Source organism: Oncorhynchus kisutch, linkage group LG7, assembly GCF_002021735.2.
Source record: "Oncorhynchus kisutch isolate 150728-3 linkage group LG7, Okis_V2, whole genome shotgun sequence".
Classification (NCBI taxonomy): Eukaryota; Metazoa; Chordata; class Actinopteri; order Salmoniformes; family Salmonidae; genus Oncorhynchus; species Oncorhynchus kisutch.
Genome location: NC_034180.2, coordinates 27,500,318 through 27,521,902, shown reverse-complemented (window position 1 = coordinate 27,521,902; position 21,585 = coordinate 27,500,318). Strand labels below are relative to the sequence as shown.

General features: G+C 40.9%; 1 protein-coding gene across 1 annotated transcript in view; it reads right to left on the bottom strand.

Moving 5' to 3' along the window:
• LOC109893700 (homeobox protein Meis2) overlaps positions 1-20,334 on the bottom strand; it is a gene marked incomplete in the record, with an annotated part of 102,514 nt that extends 82,180 nt beyond the window's left edge. The window contains 8 exon segments of the mRNA XM_031828781.1: positions 421-535; positions 9,284-9,433; positions 10,035-10,085; positions 10,743-10,793; positions 11,173-11,314; positions 12,103-12,332; positions 12,887-13,340; positions 14,121-20,334. Of these exon segments, the coding sequence (XP_031684641.1) occupies positions 421-535; positions 9,284-9,433; positions 10,035-10,085; positions 10,743-10,793; positions 11,173-11,314; positions 12,103-12,332; positions 12,887-12,898 (751 nt within the window).
• Positions 20,335-21,585: the final 1,251 nt, after the last annotated feature.

Sequence of the window (21,585 nt, the reverse complement as noted above, 5' to 3'; positions counted from 1 at the left end):
ATTAACCACCAGCTTTCTTAGCACTCTACCTCTAAATAGCTACAGTTTACAGCAGTTAATAAGCTGCTCTCTGTGTGTGTGTGTGTGTGTGTGTGTGTGTGTGTGTGTGTGTGTGTGTGTGTGTGTGTGTGTGTGTGTGTGTGTGTGTGTGTGTGTGTGTGTGTGTGTGTGTGTGTGTGTGTGTGTGTGTGTGTGTGTGTGTGTGTGTGTGTGTGTGCGCGCGCAAGTGAGAGAATATTAACACTTTAACACCATTTCTAATGAGCAGTAATTGTACATTTGATCGTCTCCAAAAGTAGTGTGTTGGCAAGTCTTTAAAATATTATGTTGCATGTGTGCTTGTATGAGTGTGTGTGCATGTGCATGTGCATGCCTCTATGTGTGTATGTGTGGGGGGTGTGTGTGTGTGTGCTGGCTCACCTAGTTCGCTGCTGTTGTCGCCGCTCTGTGAAGCGTGGCCCCCACTGGAGGGCCCTGGCGTGCCGGCCGAGTGTGTGGAGGTGGCGTCATCGTGGTCTCTCCAGGAAGCTGGGTTCTGCATGCGTTTTACAAAAAGAGAGAGAGAGAGAGAGAGAAAGAGAGAAGGATTCATCCGTCCGCATTCCCCATCCAAACCGCAAACCAGGAGTGGAGAGAGAGAGAGAGAGAGAGAGAGAGAGAGAGAGAGAGAGAGAGAGAGAGAGAGAGAGAGAGAGAGAGAGAGAGACCACATGAGTATGTTGGAAACATGAGAGTGACATCTGTAAGAGTCTACAGTGCAGTGAGGATCTCTTGGACTGCTTACATTTTCTGGGCAAGCAAAGAGTTCCACTCATTTTGCCCCTCGCACACAATCAACAATGCCACTACAATCAAAGGCCGAAAGAAAAAAGCTTAGTGCATTAAACCGTCTGGCACTAAAGTCTCTGCAATCACACAATCACAAGTTTCATTAATACATAAGAACACACAACACAGCGACAACGGTTAATGTGCCATCTGATTTTGAACACTGCAGGCAGGGCGCTCGCTGAAGAATTGTCTAAACACATATGGCCGGGCCCCGTGGAGTTAGTTTATACCATAACCAATTGAGACTTCCGTGTCAAGTGAGAAATATCGAGGTAAGAAGCCTAAATACACCACAAGAGCTATTCATCATTAGCACTGTCAGAAATGAAAATAAGATATGACAGTGATTCTCTCTCTAATCTGCCAAAAATGCACACATACACACGCCCCTACACACACACACACACACACACACACACACACACACACACACACACACACACACACACACACACACACACACACACACACACACACACACACACACACACACACACACACACACACACACACACACACACACACACATTCAGAGAAAGTACAGAGCACTCCTACAGAGTAAACTGGCTCAAATACTGGTCCAGTAATAGTTTTTACAGAAAAATATAGAGCTCATAAGTAGTTTTCTCTCTCTCCTTCCTCTCTCTCCTTCCTCTCTCTCCTGGTCTTTCCCAGGTCCCTGCAGGTCCGGACCGGGAAACAGGAATTCTACAGTACTGTACAGGAAAGGCTTTATCAGTGCCACACGAAGGCAGGCTAGAGGGGGAATTTCCTCTGTCATTCACACCACAGACTGTGAGACACACAGCACAAACAGACACATGAGTCACACACACACAACCACACAAACACACAGGATAGCCTATTCAAATATAACTCATCACCTGAACACGATGACAAAATGTTGGCGAAATGCTGGCCCAAAGTTGTCTGGGGGCCTGGAAAAGCAGCCCCTTGAAAGGAGCCCAAGCCAAACAAACACAGGCCTGCACCAAGGCTTCCCACAAACCTCATCCCACTTCTCCCCGCTTGCTTTTTTCAGTCTCAAACACACAAACACACATACATATATGAAAAGTGGGAGGGGAATACATGGCACAGAAATATTTCAAAAGAGCCCGTTTTTTTACCATTCTGCCTCAGATCGGTAGCGTTCGCGCTGAACTTTCGCCTGCTAGTGAGGCTGTCCCAGTTTGAGTGAGCTGTTCTGGGGGAGGACAGACAGGGGAGGGCCTGGAGAGGAGTTCACGGGGAGAGGCTATGAGACAGCAGCACAGAGCGGTTCGCTGACTGGCTCGCTGGTTCCCTTGGGTGCCTGGTCCTTATGTGCTCCTGCTCCAGCTGTGCCTCAGCTCAGCAGCCCTCCTTTTATCTGGTACGTTTTCAGGGAGGAAGGCTGTGTTCTCAAACAGCTCAGAGCGGGGCGGCAAACAGCAGACAGACGCAGGCCCTTCAGCCCCAGCCACAGCGCTCCACTACAACCCCTCTCAGCGTCAGCTGTTCACCGGATGGCAATCAGATAAAGAACTGGGAGAATTACCCAGAAGAGGAGAGGAGGTGGGGGGGAATAAGGCAGGCCGGACCGAACAATAGCCCCCCGTGGGTTTTAGCCCTTCTGAACAAGGGAGTGGAAAAGAAGAACGTCCCTACTTAATTAAGAGGGGACGGATGATTGGGATCTACTGCTTACCTGGGCTATTGATCAGATATATGGGCTGAGATGGGCTTTGATGTGTCCAAGAGCCTTCGTTTACAAGTATCTGTATATTTTTTTTACATAGAGAGTAACATCACTAATGTTAGACATCTCATAACTCTTCAATTAAGTCTCACGAGCAAATGTCATAAACAAATTGTAAGTGAACGAGAGAGAGAGAGAGAGAGAGAGAGAGAGAGTGAGAGAGAGAGAGAGAGAGAGAGAGAGTGAGAGAGAGAGAGAGAGAGAGAGAGAGAGAGAGAGAGAGAGAGAGAGAGAGAGAGAGAGAGAGAGGGAAAAAGGCGTCAAGAATCCCAGGCAGTGTATGATGTATTTAGCCAGAGCCAGACTCCAAATGGCCTCTTGTTGTTCTAAGGGAAGAAAATGACTGGGTTACACTTCCTGACACTGAAACACCCATTGCCGGCCAGACTGGCATAGAAAGCTACTATACATTACAGTACGCTAACTAACTCCCTCTCTCTCTCTCTCTCTATCTTTCTCTTTTTCTCTTCACATCCACAACACTGCAGCCAGCCAGGTCAACTTCTAGTCTGAGGGCCAGCTATGCCAGGGAACCACATGGATTTAATGCAACGGCTGAATCGATAGGACTTCATTTAACTATCATTGCACAGTAATGTGTCATTTTTAATGGCTCGGGTACTAAATTAAAATCAGAGACACCTTAGCTAATGGTGTTAAAGGGAGTGATATTTGGCAGTGAATTGCTAGCCAGAAGTACAGTAAATGGAAGCTTGGCCAGGGATCTAGGCCTGGACTAAACTAAGCCTAGTTGGTCACAGTAACATAAGCAAAGACCAAACAACGGTAAGATTATTATGTAGGGCCAATCATATGCTGATGTTTTCATTTGGTCAAACAGACGCCTCAGTGTGCATATCTGTCGCTCACCTCTCTTCAATAACCGCTCTCGCACAACATGACAAGAAATATCACAACACCGGCATTAACTTTCCACACTCAACAAGGTTAACCTTTCTGAGATAGGAAGGGTGTTTGAGTCCATTAAACTTCAAACAAGCTGGAGGGGGAAAAAACCTACGTCGCCGAAAAGGGTCTTCCTTCATCAATCTAAAAACCAAGAGCGCTACAGAAACAGAAGAAGAAAAAGCCAGCAGCACCACGTCATGTGACTACTCCCTGTAGCTTGGCATAATTACGAGTCAAAACATGGTTCACTCCATGCTCTTCTCTAATTGTGTTATAGAGCACTGTTACCAGGAGGAGAGAAGAGAGCAGCAACGAGCAAACACAACACAACACACAGCGCAGGCAGACAGGCAGACAGACAGACAGGCAGGCAGGCAGCACAATAGATAGACGAGATGGAAAATAAGATACAAGGCAAGCCTGGTCTCCCGGGGCTGACTTTTCTATTTGCTGGGGTTAGCGTCTCACAGCTGATAATGCAAGTTGTAATTAATATAAAAGCAGGAGACAATATGGGGGAGAGGCTTGTAGTGCATCAGGGCCACAGGAGAACAACTCACTCCTCCGCTCCTGTTCTCCTCCTTTTCTCATGTACACACGTCTGACATGCTCATCGCAGCAATTTCACCGGCTTTTCCCCCCTTGGAATTTCAAATCAAATTGATTTAGCGCTGTCATTGAATTTTGTTCAAATTCCCAAGATACCTAGGGGGGAGGGGGTTTGAAAAAGAAAAGAATGCAGAGTGATTCAGGGGGACTACACTGGTGTATAGTGTAGTCTCTAACAACACTGCCTTCAACGGCTCGGCCTGGGAGGCTCCTGTGCTGAACATGTCCCATAATGCTGACACACTAGAAACCTACAGCTTCATTAATCATAGCCGGCTGACATTTCAAGACGCATCTTGCCACCCCTCGTAAGCAGTTAAAGTCCTCGGACATTTTGGACGATTGTTACACGTAATTATAGAGACACGCCAAAGAAAGATGTTAAACGTGAAGGTACTCTTCTGCTGAACAACTGAGCATTTCTACAAGACCCACATTTATCCTTCGAGAATAGAAAGGAAACATGAATTAAGTAACTAATAATTCACTGTTGTGTGTTTTAAGAGAGGCCTGGGTGACTGCCAGAGTGTATGGTGGGGGATTTACTTCAGGACGAAATAAGTCTCATTCCAATGAATGGCACATTACATGTGCAATCATTCTATCAGAATGCACAGATAAGAACGGGATTCCACTCCATTGAATGCTATGTGATTAACGACATCGACTCATACCAACACGAGAACATTACTCGTCAATCTGACAACTGATTGATTCAAAAAGACATCTCGACCACAGATAACAGAATCTTAGAATACAGCTCAAATATTTCAAATGACAAAACAACAAGAAAAGGTATTGCGAATACACACCCCTGGGCAGTAGTCATTATGAATATGCATGGTGCAATAGGTGTAAAATGCAAATCATCTGACAACTAATAGTACTACAGCTTTAGAAACGTTTTTTTCCCCCGGCTCAGTTGTAGGTTGCACTGGCGTCCATTGCACGGAGCTAGGGAGCTAGGAGGGAGGGAGCTAAGGAGGGAGGGACGGGTGAGTAGGGATTGTGTGTATTTCTCTCCCTTACTACCCATATTGATTAGACATGCCTGCCAACAGGCCCCTGCATCTGAACACAAATCAAATAGGAAACGTCGGCCCAGACGTTCTACCATCACAAAACAATTGTCTGGAACAGTGCAGTCAGGCCACTCAACTACATATTATTTTGACGGGGGATCCAAACAGAGACAGTTCGGTCGGCGAGAGCTAGTGCTAGTTAAATTAGAACATCTTCCAAAATGGAGAAATTCCATGGTTCGACAGCACCGGAAGCCCCGGAGGCTAGACGTAAGGCCAACACAGGGAGGCAGAGTGTATGATTATGGAGCAAAGCGTGTGTAGTGCTAAGCATAGGAACATAAAGAAACAGAACATATATTACATGTCCAATGACAACAACAAACGCCATTGTACGTTGTGCAAGATGTCATATTATCGGTTTGATTCCTTGTCATCATCATTCCATCGGATCAATGGGTTTTTACGGCCCAAGCCTTTACCAGAGAACCAAATGTAAACACTAGTGTTTTCTCTCTGGCCGTGCAGTGCTAGGATAACCTGCGTAACCTTTGTGGGAACTATAACCAACAGCCCTCAAGCGTTGAGTGAAAAACAGAGAGTGGCAGAAAACTCAAATCCCACAATATTTCTTCATAACAGACTATGCACAAGTCGTAAAAAGGATGTCAACAGCATGCGCATGTGTTGGGGGATAAATCAAATCTTGGCCAATATGTACAGCTTGGTGGAAAAAGGCTGTACAATAGACACGAGGAGGCACAAAGAACAAATTCATTAGAACAGATCATATTCCGCAACCATTCATTCTAGACTATTTGGTGCCTTAATTGGATGTAGCACAGAGAAGGCAGAAATGTCATTTCATTAATTAAAAGACATGCGAGTACAGCAATCGTCATAGAAATCCAACGTAAGAAATCAACAGTGCCATAAAGGCCCCCTCTGACAATGGTATAATCCAATCAGCGCTGACAACACAGCGTTGAAGTGTAAATAACAGAGCACTTATTAGGGTCTACTGTCAGGTAGAGAATTGAGGGGGCTAGAGAGGGAGAGCAGCCAGGTCACATCAGATCGACTTCAGTATTTGACGTTTGTCCTGGTCCCCAGGACGTTGGGAGATGCCTTCAATACCGTCCACTGGGGGCAACGTGAGCACCTATTACCATCTAGTAGGCTTGCGTGCTCTGGCTCAGAGGAGCGGGGGTTCAATCCCAAACCTTAACTCTTACCGTAACCCCTATCCCAAACATTAACCCTTACCTTAACCAGTCGGAATTAATGCCTAAGCTTAACTGTCAAAATTGTACGTTTATCCCCTGGACAAACGTTGAATACTGAAGTCAGACCATGATACCTTGTTAGAGAGAGAGAGGGAAAGGGAGAGGGGGAAAAACAAGCTCAACGGGCTGTCTCCGTGAAGAGCCTCATCATCTCCAGCAAGCCCAACTTTCACCAAATGAGATGTAGCCCTGGGCTATATATTAAAAATGCATATCAAAGCAAAGAAAAATGGACGTGAGAGATTCTAACTAAATAAATTAGCATATCTAACTATCAAATTGCCTTCCCCTCTCCAACTAGAAGAGAGGATAGAAATGAATAATAAAACAGAAGCAAAATAAATAGTAAAATAAATCAAACAAATCAAGTGTAGCTGCAACTCAGAAACCCAACAGTAGGCCTACACACACGTGTTGCTATACACCGAGTTCAATATTGTGTTCACTCATTATATTCCTCGTCGTATTTGAGGCATATACAACTCAAACTACTAAAATATGATATGGAAATGAGTGAGCATAATGTGGGGGATATAGTCATTAACTACAGGGTTTTAGGGCCTGGTTAAGCACAGGGCACTATAATATATACTCTTCTGTTGTATGCATCCGGTATTCTTCATGACCCTTGACCTATAGTTTGAGCCATACTGTTTTTACTTTTATATCAGCATTATATTTTGCACTGGATTTCACATTACTGTCAAGAAGTATAATAAAAAGTCGATACATGTAAGTGCAACAATAAATATATGCTCAGCCTATCACAGTACACGTTACGTTTATAACAACGTAACAGTCCGTGCACGCTACAGTGTACGCTAAATCTTATTTTATACTGCACATCTTATTTTATACTGCACATCTTATTTTATACTGCACATCTTATTTTTGTATTTTTTTAAATTATTTTTTGAAACATTTGAATAAAGATAATCTGAGAGCATGTATATTATTAGCCTGTAATCACACTACATACAGTACAGCACTATAGTCGCTCAGTAAACAAGATATAGAAACGCATACGCAACCTCCTTCCGCTTTAGTAAGGCTGTGCACAACAATTAGCTCTAGTAAAATGATCATTGCTGCCACAAGAAAGAAAGAAATCGCTCCAACCTAAATAAAACAACTAATGAAGTGGTCAGTGTGAACGATCCCAAGATAAATGACTTGTCGTGCACCTTCGCGTTTGTTTATTGCTGGTCCTGATTTTCTTTATTGGCATATTTAATGACCTAATTATCAAAATAATATTTCTCACAACTGGACCCGATGACAATTGCATAGGTCTAAACATTGCGAGGGATAAACATTGCGAGGGAACATTGGAAATTGGCTTGAATATCAACCATCTGCCACGAAACTAAACAGGCTAGTTTATCTAATCTCTTCAGTATAAACAACAGAATGCCTCATTTCTACACTTAGTCTATTCTGGAGAGGAGCTCCACCATGTTGAGCTTTTAACCGCTGCTCGGCCCCACTTTGCTACGGGTGTTAATTGTGTTTTAATTCACCTTATGCGTTGCACTCTGACTGCGCAACTCTGAACAATGCGCCAGCTTTTCAAAGAGAATCAGCCGCTATTATAGCTAGACCCAACAGTTGCAGCGCAGTGACTTTGAATAATACTTAAATCTGCTTTCATTCCTAATAGGCTTGGGCTCGTGCTGCTCAGATATAAACCAGTCAGTCACTCTGTCACGAAATACACACCGCGAATTCACCAAAACGTCATCCCTACAACCTATTTAATAGGGATATTAGATCTGATCCCAGATATTAAATCAATAATGAATTATCAACGTTAGGCCTTTATACAATGCACCGATTATATGCAGCGTCCCGTTTTTACACCGAACAAGACGCGTTTAAGGCACGGGATAAATCTTGAAATTTAAAGGCACTGTACTTCAGGTGTATGTAATTGAATTCATTATTATGGAAACTCAAGGCCATAAAATGGGGGTGCAGAGGAGAGAGTCACTGCAGAGCAGAACCACAGGGCGATCAATAAGAAACAATTAAACACATTAACAGCAACAGCAAGTAACGCCATTACTGCACTGCCAAGCCGTGAGGTAGGCCTAATACCACATTATGAACTTGACATTGATGGTAGCCCATACTGAATATCACTTTCGCCCTTTCTGCAGCAAAATAGGAAAGCTTTTTTACGCACGCCCCAAATCATTATAGTCTCTTACACTGTCTCTCAGAATTATGCCCTTGCTTTTTTAAATCATTAGTCTACTCCAAAAACGTGCTATTCTATTGTAATTCTGAGCAACATTTAATCGCTTTCACATTCAATGTCCAACAATCAATATCCCCCCCAAAAAACATAACACACATGCACACACTCTCGCCTTCTGTCACACACACGCTCTCTATCACACACACACACACGCGCGCGCGCGCGCAAAAGGCACACGCACACACACACACACACACACACACACACACAGAGAGACAAACAGCAATTATACACACATGAATGCCCCTAATCAAAAGACTAAAACAATAACTCACTGCATTGTATCACAAATGACTTTTGACCCAAAAATATCGATTTCCCAAATGCATCTGCAGCATGCAACAGCAACAACAGGCCTACTGCTGAGGACATATACCACAACACAGGCTAAACGGTGACTATAATGACAGTTCACACCATGTAAAACAATCAACAAATTACACCGTTAGTAAAATACATTTGAAACAACTTCTAACGACAATAAAATGTCTCAAATGACTATTTGAAAACGTCTACTTCAATATGACAAACAACAAACAACACGCACTCACAACAACGACGCCGTAACAGGCCTCTATAACTTTCTGATAAAACTACTATAAAGATAGAAAAGCGTATTACTTACGTGATCGGCAAGGTTGGTCGAAGATCCTGAGAGCTCTTCGTGGTCTGACTTCGAGCTTCCATCCCGCTCGTCAATAACTAGATCTATTGGCATTTTTCCTTTCAAACAACTGATGTACCGGTGGCAAAAATTGTCGCAGAGCTCGTGCACCTAGAACAAGGAGAAAATAAAAAATGGTCAGGATAGGGAAACGGTGCAGACAGTCCAAGAATATCTAGCCTACAATTAAGGGGCATTATCCGCGCAAGGAAACAATAGTCACATTGTTGCAGCTGTTATTATTCTCTTGAGACCAGGGCAACAAGTTGAACGGAAAAAAATAAACACCATGCGTAAGCTCGGCATATAATAACCAGTTGAGGCCAAATCTCCAGCCTTCAAACCTGTGATATTACCATAACAATAATGCCAAAGCATTATCAATACGGTCAGTGATTTGTATAGGCCCAAGAGTGTGAATTCAATCCAATCACTAGGAATTATTTTATGAGTCTCTTTATGACAATTAAACATTACGGTATTTTAATAGTTTAATATGAATGTTTCTCTTAATAATGTATTACATCACATAGAATATAAACTCATTTTCAGCTAAATTCAAAAACTGTCTAACTTTCACATTTGTGCTACAAATTAGGCTACTTACTATACGAGTTATGTAAATACAGGGCCACATGCAGAATCTAATGCGGATCACGTCTCAAACACTATAATCACACAATAAAAATATGAATTGTAAAAAAAAAAATACCTTTTCTAATTCCAAAAGGTGAAATCGTAATACTTGTATGGCTTGTATCATCTGAAAACAGGAATAAACAATAATAAAAATCAACATTTTGGAGTCTTCAAATTATGAAAGTATAATGGAATGGTAAGTATAAGGCATTGTTATTTTCACTTCATATAACAAAAACACACTCCTGCATTTTCTTGAAGTTTAGACAATGGGGTTCTCGAGCAAAGTTATGCTTCCCACAATTGTCGTGGTGTGAGATACTGCATTCGCTATTCATTTAACATTTGAAAAATACAAATGTTAAGATGATCTAACAACTGAATTAGGCAAGACACATTTGGTCAACCGAGTCAATTGATCTGGGCTACATAGGCAGCGATTTCAACGGCAAACCCTGCTCCATTGCTCCCAATGAGTGACCATGGCGCAGGATTCGCCCAGTGAGAGTCCCAGCGCTTTTTAGCCTAATCAGAGGCTTCCCTCTCGGCCTCCTGTAGGCAGCGTAATGCTGTGCCACTCGAGACCCCTCAGAGCTTCCCCTTGTTCACTTCAAAGAAACCTATCTAACATCTGTGTTGTGCTTTTGCATCAAATCCTTACATGTTTACTTTGCGATGCTGAGAACACAAGAGCATGGTTTAAGTCAAAAACAAGCTAAGTAGAAGTAATAGTTACACCAAAAAGGGAATTAAAAAGCAAACGGTCGTGCATAGTGCTTACCAAATTGTCCAACTCTGGATTTGATGAAAATAAAGGTTTTTCTGCTCGGACCTAGAATAACACCAAAGATGTGGGGTTAATTCGACTACTTCTTACAGGCGTTGAATGCATTTAGTCATGAATCCATTCCAAAATATATATTTGACTTTAGTGCAATAATGTTGTATAATAAATAAAACACAATTCAATGTTATATTATGTTTGCATTTCATGCTGTGTAGACATTAATGAGTCAATATTATCAGTGTATTTGCGTTTTAACTTCGAAATTATATAACCTAACAAACACACTTTTAATTTTCAAATGTTCAACTTTAACTTTAAAAATCAAAAAAAGTGAAATGTGTAAAAAGTTAACAAGAAGATACGTGTGCCATGAGCACTTGGAAAATCCTATTAGGTGTTTAGAAAATATATATATAAAAGTGACCTGTTTGGCAAAGACTGCGATGTCCTCATTGAAGGAGTCGGAGGAGCAGACATCGCCGCCTGCTACCCCAGGCTCCCTCGGAGTGCACGTCGCCAGTTCGCACTTCTCAAAAACCAACGCGAGCAGCGGGAATAATGGGTGACTGCAAGAGGGGAAACAGAGCCTGAGCACAACCTGGCAGCCAGCTCCTCCACACAGGCTTAACACAAGCTAATCACACGGCGACACAGCAAGTTAAAGTTGTGCGTAAAACTAAAGATCCCAAGGAGTGTAAATAGTGAAGAATTTGTCAGGAATAATTTAAACTACTATGCTTTCCAAGATTTTGACTGTGATAACATTTGAAACCTATCTCCAATTTTTTTCATAAAGTAGATTACTTTGTAAACATTTTATGAATAAGCTATGTGCACATCAATGGCAAAAATGCATTGTAATGCATTGTTTACAAATGACATAATTTGTCTTATATTTTCCCAATGCATTTTACGCACGGACACTGACGCATTAGTGCTGACTATTATAATGTTTTGGCGATTATACCAAATATAAACTCGGACCTATCAACTTGTTTACAAGTAGCCATAACCGTACGTTGCAGTGTGTGTTTCTCCCCTTTTTACAATATGCCAATAAGATGCATCCTTCTATTTAAAACATGCTTAGTTTTAATTGTATACTATAATGGTTATCCATATTATTTTTTTAAATGTAAGTTGTGATAATATCAGATGACTGATAAACATAGACCTCTAGGTTTTGACAATATTTTATTTTTTAGCTAAACTACACTTCATTTTGTAAACTTGCTAATGCATATAGGCCTACGCTGGGTTAACTTTTGCAACAAGTAAAACGTCCATAAGTCAAAACACACTGAAAGCGTAAAATAGATTAAAAAAATAAAGTATGTAATTATAGTCCACCTACCCATAGATTTGATCTTTATCCCTCTTTAAAACATCGTTGACAGCGGAGCCCATGCTGTTGGGCATAACGCTGGGATGGGGTGCATGAGCACCGTAGTGCTGGCCATGGAGCGGTGGTCCATGGTTCAAGTGATGGACTTGGGGTAGCGGCCGTGGAGCATGCGGGTCTCCGTACATAGACGCCGGGACCCCGACTCCGTCCATCCCACCATAATGGGCCAGCTCATCGTACTGGAATAAAACAACAACAAAGTCAGAGGATAGAAATTCACGCGTAACGTGGCCAAAATGTACATATAGGCTAGTTATCAGGTAACATGTTACTGAAGTCATAGTAGGCTATAGTCAAAGCGCTATAGTAAAACGAGGCTACTACACCAGCAATTGAAAAAAGTAAGCAAATCCTTGTGCCATTCCTGTTGCTTCGGCAGAAAAGGCAATCGCTATGGCTATAAACTACCAAGTGAATAAATTGATAAGGTTTGTATTCGTAATTACCAAAAACATTTTAAAGTTCTGAATCCCCGAAGGTGGGTTACTTTGGCAAAACACCGAATTACTTAGGAGTCCCTTTAAAACTGCTCCACGAATGCTGCGGAGACCGTCGGTTAAGCAGAGGCTTTAACTCCGCTTGAAGAGTAAAGGTAGCCTACTGCAAAAATGTCAAATAAAACGGCTTAGATATGAACAATTTATAAATAAGCCGCCACTGACAAGAGGATAGCGATATGGAGGCCCTCCTAGAGTGGATTTGTATAGGTAAGTGTTGGAGATTTAAAACCTACCCTTTGCGCCATCAGGCTGCGCTCCAATAAACTCCTGGATGTGTCGTATATTTAATATCCCAGTCAGGTTAGAAAGTGATTTAGTGGTAAGATTCCTTTTTCAACCAACTTTGCGAATTCTCCTATTCTCCAATGTGGTAGAGTGCAAGCAGAAGCATCAGGATGAGTTTTGCAATTTTTCTTGTTTTCCTCTTTCCCCAAAAAATAAAAAAAATGGTCAAGCACCAAACTGAAGGTTACAATCGGCCCATCAACAACCTGCATGTAACTAAACTGTCGTGTCTCGTGGCTTTTTGCCACTCCAGCTGTCAATCAAAGCCAGGGGTTGTCAAGGTAATGAATGAATGATGGTTGGTGATGATGTTCAAGAGAGGATGAATCTTTTCAGACCGTTTTCATCCAGCAAGTCCGCGTCCTCTTTATGCCTCCGGATTGCTATCTTGTTTTATTATTACTGTAAAAAGAAAAAGCAATAGAAATTAAGAGATTGCAATTCAGATCTTTCCTTCCCCCGTAGGTATTTCGTCTATCTCGCGGTCTGAGATGAGTGAGTGTCAGCGAGTGTTGGCAGGTTGGCTGCTAGCTTGCTTATAGAACAGAGTCAGTTTGCTGCGCTGATCGGCGGGAGAATGAAATGACGGAACCCGGAAGTAGCGGTGGCCATAGCCAGTCCTACAGCAGCTACAGAAAGAGAGGAGAGACCAAATCCTGTGATATGCAGAGTATGCACGAGGACGGCTTCAACTCCTCACGGGGGGAGCCAAACAACACAGATTCTACACTCCCAGGCAATTCCCTTCGCTGATAAGTGAGAGGCAAAAAAGTGAAGTAGCCTATTTGTGTTACTCTGCTCTGCTTTTAGATCCGAAGCAGCGTTTTCCTATACATGCCAACGCGGACCTATAGCGCTGTATAATAAGAGTAGGAAATGCCCGAGCTAAGGCGCACGACTAACTTGTTCTAGTTTCACTATTGCAAATAGTCTGAAAGAAATACGCGTGGCACCCCGTACCGTTCACGAGTCAAAAAAAGTTATCATAAATATGATAAATAATGAACAGTAAGTAGCCTATTGTTCACACATCACCACTCATACTTATTGTTTTCACTCAAAAATATTCTAAACTAAGATTCCGTCACGCAATCAAAACATGATCTCTAGTCAAATCATCTATAATGACACTGTAAAGATACCTGATTCGTTTTGAGTTTAATTTATGAGCATGACGCTTACTTGTTATCTTGTGTTGTGGTTATAGCCGGTGTGCCTAGTATGAAATATCTCGGTAATACCTTTTAATCGTACTGCTAATTATGAACGGGGCTGTTTAGCAAATGAAACGATATGGCGCACCCCTTCTCAGTCCACAATGAACTTTTCCAAAAAGAAAAAGCTTTTGTAGAGAAAGTAATTTTGTATGTTTCTCTCGTCCAATCCCCTCTCTAGATAGAAATCCGTGCCTTACCTCAGAGTAGTCAATTATCAAAGCTCCCCAAGATCATCAATCATGTCTTGAGTTTGAAGTTTAGAGGAGGAGCAACGCTCCGGCCATCGATTGCGCTGAGGCTATAGCCCTTTTTCCCTGAGCCCAAGCTTTTTTACGCACAAAACCGAAACAGGCCATCTATCCCTTTTAATATTTAGCTCCATCAATGATAATATACACTTTTGCGCAGATGGCATAATCGTTATATTGATATGTTTTCACATAAATTGATACATTTATGGCTCGGTGACATTTTTGGTGGTTGTCGAAATTAACCATTCATAGGTTGGATGAGCTAGTGGGTTGGATTCAGCTGTAAGGTCAATATACTCCCAACAAACAAACGCGCCATATGGTTGCTTGGGATGACAATAGAAATAGCAATTGAAAAATATTTTTTAAATGAAGGACTGTGACAACAATTATGTTTGTTGGCATAAGGGGGTGGGAAGCCCTTACAAGAAAAAGTAGGACTGCAGGGTTGACGAACGGCTGTGTGGACAGTTCAACGTGCAATAGCCCGAGAAGGAACTACAGTGTTATGCGCAGAGCGGCATGCATCGTCTCCAAATACCTCTGACCGATGTTACATTCCGTGAACAGAACCAGGGGCTGGATGCGTGAGCTTTTGAAGACATGGGTTTTTGATATTAGCCCGACTGCTTATAATGATATCGTGCACTATGACCTGTACACTAACCCTAGCGTTTTTCTTCCGGACAAACATGGTAAGTGAATCATATTATGTCCTTTGTTGTGTCTCGTAAAACGGAAGGTTCTCCAACAGTGTAGTTGTGGAAAGTCAGACTAAGTAGCTGATATGATTAGGCCTATTCTGTGAATGTAGAAAATGATTCAGTCGCATTAGAGCCATCCAATCCCCAAAAATGTAAGTAACATTTTTAAACGTTGGATAAGTAAAATGTGGCACATTTTTACGTTATACGGTCAAAATCGTATACACTGTTTTTTTTAAACAAATCTTTTATCTTATATATATTTTGGCCTAAAGACGGGGGATGTACACATTCGAAGAGCTTGTGAAACTTGAGGTGGTGATATATGAAATAGCCTTTTCTTCCCAAATGCACCTCAACCTTATGAACATTCAAAAGTTGTATATTTTATCTAATGTATATAATACAATATGTTAAATGTTTATGAAGTTTATTTGAGGTATTTCACTTATAGTTCTTGGTACAAACTAAGTACATGCTATTCATTACAATGCAATGCAATGCAATGGTGAATCCAAAATATAGCCTCTATCAGCATTCAAATCTAACATAAATCTGAATAACATCAAATAAATCGGAATCCTGTTAGTGAGACATTATATTTTAGTTATGGCAATAAATACACTTTTATACACTCTAAATCCTCGTTCTGGATATTGTATTTCAATCTTAATACTTAATAGTCTTAATATAATTATAATTAATATTTAATAATACGATTAAATTAGCCTTCTAAAACCTAGAACATAGCCTAGATTAAATGGAGGATACCTAAAACATGTTCTCATTGTTTTGGAAACATGCAAGTGTTTGCAAACCAAGATCTTTCAAGTGTCCCATATCATGCCCAAGTTTCCATTATGTTTAGCACTACATTTTCAATAAGTGGATTTCCCATTGTGTGACTTTTCAGGTTGAGGACTCATATGGATAAGGATACATATGAACAAAATCTGTGTTCAAGTAGAAGTGCATCTCCGTCAACATGCGGATCCGTCTCTTCTGCAGAAGATGGCATTAACAGGCGGTAAAATTTCATCTGGTGGTGTCAAATTGAGGTCAGTTTAGGGTTAAAGCTCTCGGTGTCCGTGTGGGACATGGCCAGCTGCGTTTGGATTCATTAGGGGACAGCGGATCCATTTCAAGGAAAACACTACTGAGACAATCACGAGGCTAAAGATCCACTCGGTGTCACATCCTAAAAGTGCACCCACTGTAAAAGAAGTAACCCCCAAACTCCCATTTCAAAACAGACACCAATATCTCCACTTTGCCATGGCTTCCTCTAAAGTAGCCTGGTAGCCTATATGTTGCTAAATATGGAGAAATGTTTTGTTGGTTTAATTCCTTCAAAAAGGTCACTGATACGAATCGGGGTTTAAATCCTCTTAGTGACCTTAAATACTTCTTTAGAAACAATCGCTGCTTAACCACAGGAACAAATAACATCGGCCTAATCTTGTTTGTTACTTTGTTCTGAGTTGGCCCGCCTTAGAGTATTTGAGATTATGCAAATAGGAAAAGCTAATGTTGGCTATAGAAAGCCCACAGATAAGAGTAGATCATAGACTTTTCTGAAGGGGACAGAAAACCAACACTTTCAGTAACCTGAAAGTGGTCAATACAAAGATAATTCTGAATTGCGTTCAGGTATATTTAATTTATGGTTATTTTCTGAAGTTTTATAGGAGGCTTTTGTTCAATTGATGTTCAGACAATATCAATACTCGAATGTATATGTTAAAATCTAGTGATTAACTAACTATTCATTTATATAGGTTTGTTTATCTCAGTGTTTACATCATCTACAGTGAAGTTTTTTTTGTTTATACGTAGCCCTGTCAATGTTTTCCTCATGCAACACATACGGCATTACCTCACCAGGCTGAACTCTTTCTGACCCCACGTGAAATGTGACTAGGGTCCCAGAAAGTGGAATGAGCAACTCAAATACTTGTCAAAGTTTCGCGACTAACTGTAAATTCTTCAGTTCCTAAACCGTATTTCCCCTCTATCGATTCTCAGATTCTGGTGTCTGAGGAGGGTGAGAGAGAGGGGGTGGGGTGGGGAGCTACACAAAATGTAACTGTGGCGTTCTCCCTTGAAAATCCTTGGGATCTGTCTCAAAGACACTTAGCATGCCTAATGCGTAAAATATGCATTCCTCTAGCGACATCTGGCGGATTGAACAAACGCCAAACGTTGAATCGCGCCACTATTAATAATTAAGAAAAAAATAGGTAATCTTTCGGAAAAATCTAATTTGCGTGATAACGAAAAATATGCATTATAAATTGTGATCATAATGAATTCATTATTATGTGAACCATATGTTTTTAAAGTGCAATTGAATATATTTTACAGTGGAAAATAGGCCTATTTTAAAAATATTTTGTGAGGAGAGAATGGATTCGAATGCCTATGTTATCAATATATCAAGCATAATTTGTATCCCAACAAACAATTTTGTAGGGTGCTGTGTAATATCAAAATAACGGTAACCAAAATTGTACTATTCGTCCAAAGATTAGGAGTACATAGAAAAACCCAGTGAGGCAGTTGGGACCATCATTAGTTATGGTTTCTGGCTCAATTAATGTAAAGGAATTTACTGGTACACAGGCCATTCATCCCTCAGTGCAATTACTCAAAGGTGTTTTTCTGTACATGAAAGCTCCTGCGAAATAGATAACTGGTGTAATTAAAAATGACACATGAAGCTCGGTATATTATATTCTTGTTATTATTATTATTTGTCTGTTATTATTACTGTTACAATCCGTTAATGTAGGCCTAATATTTGACAGTGCTGTTAATTCAAATTAATATCAAAATCACAAGCAATCAATCTAATTATAAATCATAAAAATATGTCTGATTTATTTGGACATAAACACGTTTGAATTAATGTCATATTTCGTGAAATAAAGATATTTTAGAATGTCTCAGCAATCTATTATTTATTCCCGGTCGATATCGTCCAACTAGATGAATGTTGCCTCACTCTATTATTTCCATGATGATATAATAGAATCCCCCCAAGGTCAATAGAACTTTGGTTATGTTTAAGGTCAATATAAATTTGTTAATGTTTTGTCATACTGTTTTGAATTCTCCGAAACGAATTTCAAAACCAACCACAATTTAGCATAAGGACACGGAGGTTTTCTTGCAAGAACATGCTATCATACTTTTTCCATAGTTGTCTGGATCATTACCGAGAGTTGAAGGAACATCCCTCCCGACGTTGCACGGTTTCAGTCAGGCATGGCGAGATTAGTGACGGTGACGAGGACTACGGTCATATGCATCAAATGCTGCTGAGGGGCTTGTATTGTGTGTTTATCGCGAAACACTGGGTGTGCAAGAGTAGCCTAACTATAGCCTAATCATTTGTCCTTGTCCCCTTCGTATCGAACTGTCTGAGCAAATATAAAGAAATTTGCAGCTAGACTATCATTTTACCGTGCACTTTGGGGGGCAGGTATGCATTTTTATTTTGGGATTGAGGAGGTGGACACGTAAAGGGCCCATCTCGCCACATTACGACATGTAATAGAGAGAAGTTTAAGTGGAGCCCGAGAAACCGAGAAGTTAATAGCGCTGACCCTCTCGCGGTGCCTCTGTCGCTCATCATTTCTCAGACTTAAGGGGCTTAAAGAGGCAGTAGGCTATGGGCCCACCTTTATTACATATCAAACGCTCTCTTCCTTATCTACATAATAGGAAATACATGCATCGTTGCGTGTTATGCGGATTTGGAAATAGAAACATGTCCAATAAAGTCGCCCTCCCTCGCTGATCAAAGGGGAACATGGCTTTAGGCACCAAAGAAACTACCCCGTCCATTTAAACCGTTATTAAATTGTATTAATTCCCCTCTCCACTTTAAACTTAACATAAATTCCACCCTTAAATTGTTTGTCCAGTACAGAGGGGAACAATTTAAGTGTTACATTTTCATGGTTGCATCATGCCCCGGAATTGAATTCAATTGGACAGAATAATCAAGAACGCAAATAGAATGTGTTCGGTTGCCCTCTGGACAATTGGATATGTTTTTATGCCAGCCTTGATGGCAGACGTGTCAAGATTCATAATTAGGCATGCAGCTTTAAACCTTGGAATGTCTGTCAGACACACATCCAACTAAACAGATAACCATATCTTATCTTAACGCAAGCTTCTGACACTGCACGAAAACCCCACTATGTATTTAAAGCTACTTGCAGACCTACAATTGTTTTCAAATGTGAGAATAGGCCATCCACGTAATGCACCCTTTGCGTAACAAGTAAATGGTTAGCAGTTTTCTTCTTGAAATTGTTCAATGCTATTTTATATATATGCTTGTTACGAGTTATAGCCTTCAGAAATGCTTTATTGTCTTTTACTTGGTTGAAAAGTCACTACTTTCAATATAATACAACACTAATAATTATCGTTTTTTTACAGGAACATGTTGTGAAAGTGACATACTGTAGGCTACTTTCAGGTGGCTCTGTCTTCATGTGCGTGGTAATATTTTTGAACTTGCCAAATTGTCTTATCAAAAGGCAGCTGAATATAGCCCCCCTATGTGTATATTACATCTTAACAATTATGGACCTGTTATGGGACGTTTGCGTAGTGGTAAATAAGAACAGTTAAATAAGAGGGAGTTTTCATTTGGATAAATGTGTATGTTCAGCTGTCATATACTAGCCTATTGCCCTGCTACTTTGTGAAATTCGTGAGATGCTTTATGTTGTACAATAGGAGTGTAGTTGAACTGGAAAAGGGGCAGGAGGGGTTGTTTCCACCAGGGTGGGGAGTTCCAGTCATATAGGTTACAGCTGCATTACATTTAGTCTAGGTCGGCTAAAGTGAAAGACTGACTAGAGATGAAAGTCAAATGATGAGAAACACTAGTCTGTTGTTCAATAAACACTATTGAATAGGATTTCATTACAAATATGAACATTTAATACATTTAGTTAACTAAAAAAAATCTGTAATAATGTTCTTGGGTAATGTTAAATGCTAAATCTCCAGTTGAGCCACCTGTGCAATCATTGTTTACTCTCCCATGTGTGTAAACTTCAAGTGCCCTACATGCTGATAAATAATTGTAGTATGGCAGGCTCAAAAGTCAAGTGTTGCTTGTAAAGATTCTGAGGTATCTTTGTGTATATTTGTATTTGTCCTTAAAGTTTTGATCCAATTAATAAATGAGCGTGTTTTATATAATTGATGATATGGTGTTGTGGTGTGATAACATTGAATCTATTCTTTATTGCATTCTAGATTGTTCTGTAGTTTATTTGAATTTCACGTAAGCCGGGTGTAGACTTACAGATTCTATAGAGATGCACGGCGTTGTTAGAATTTTGATTAAAGGTATAATTTTGGAATAAAACCAATTGAAACAAACTATTGACAGTACTGCTCACCCAATGACAACCTGAAGTGATTAAAACAGCTATTAAGAAATTCAAGAGGCTTCATGATGTTACTAGTGAATGGTCACATATGAATCCAAGAGTTTGGTCTCTCAGTCTCTAACCACTCTGAATGCAGTGAGCGTCCTGTCTATTTCATATGATGTGCGGTTCCCAGGTGACATTTCCGTTGGAGACCCTCACTGACTGACCTCGGATACTCACCACACAACATAGGCCCCCTAGATTACAATCACCGGCTGGCGTACATCTGAAAATACACACCAACCGACCAGTCTCAGTTAACCTAACTCACACACATCTCAGCCGTGACATCTCAGCCGATTGTTAGAGAGAAAGAAAAAAATGAAAGATGCAAGTTAACAAATGCAGATGGCATGGTTGTTCCTGTTTTGTTTTCTTCCTGCTACTTTCTGTTTATGTGTCGTCCCCCCCCCACCTCTCGAAACCCCCCTCGGATCTGCAGGAGTTCACACGATCAAGCAATGTACCCAGGTAATTACCGCACATTGTCAAATAAAGCGACCACTGATTCAAATGAGGAGTGAAATATCAAAGAGCAGCGTTGCCTTTGCAGCCAGCCACTTATCCACATAGGAGACAGAGAGGAGATCTGAGGCGCAGGGGGACCTGCAGAGAGGAGAGGCACTGACAACAGTCAGACGCCAATTCTTTAGATAAATATCACCGTAACCAAACATGCTGGAGTTCACCTATTATAGAATAATATAGCATGTACCACAAACATTCTAGACGTCCATTATCAACACCTCATATCCTCAGGGTGACCGTGAGAGCAACCTTACCAAGAGATATTCAATACATTTCTGATTACACTTCTGGTTCACTATCCCACGAGTCAACTCAAAGGTCAAAGGTTGTCAATCTCACCAGTCAGTCTGGTTGTTGTGGTGAAGCAGTGCCTTCTGGGCAATCAATTACTGCTGTATCTGAACATGACAGGGTAGTCACACAACATTTTATGGCATCTTGTCACATACAAAGTTATACCCATGTAAGTATATGATTTACAC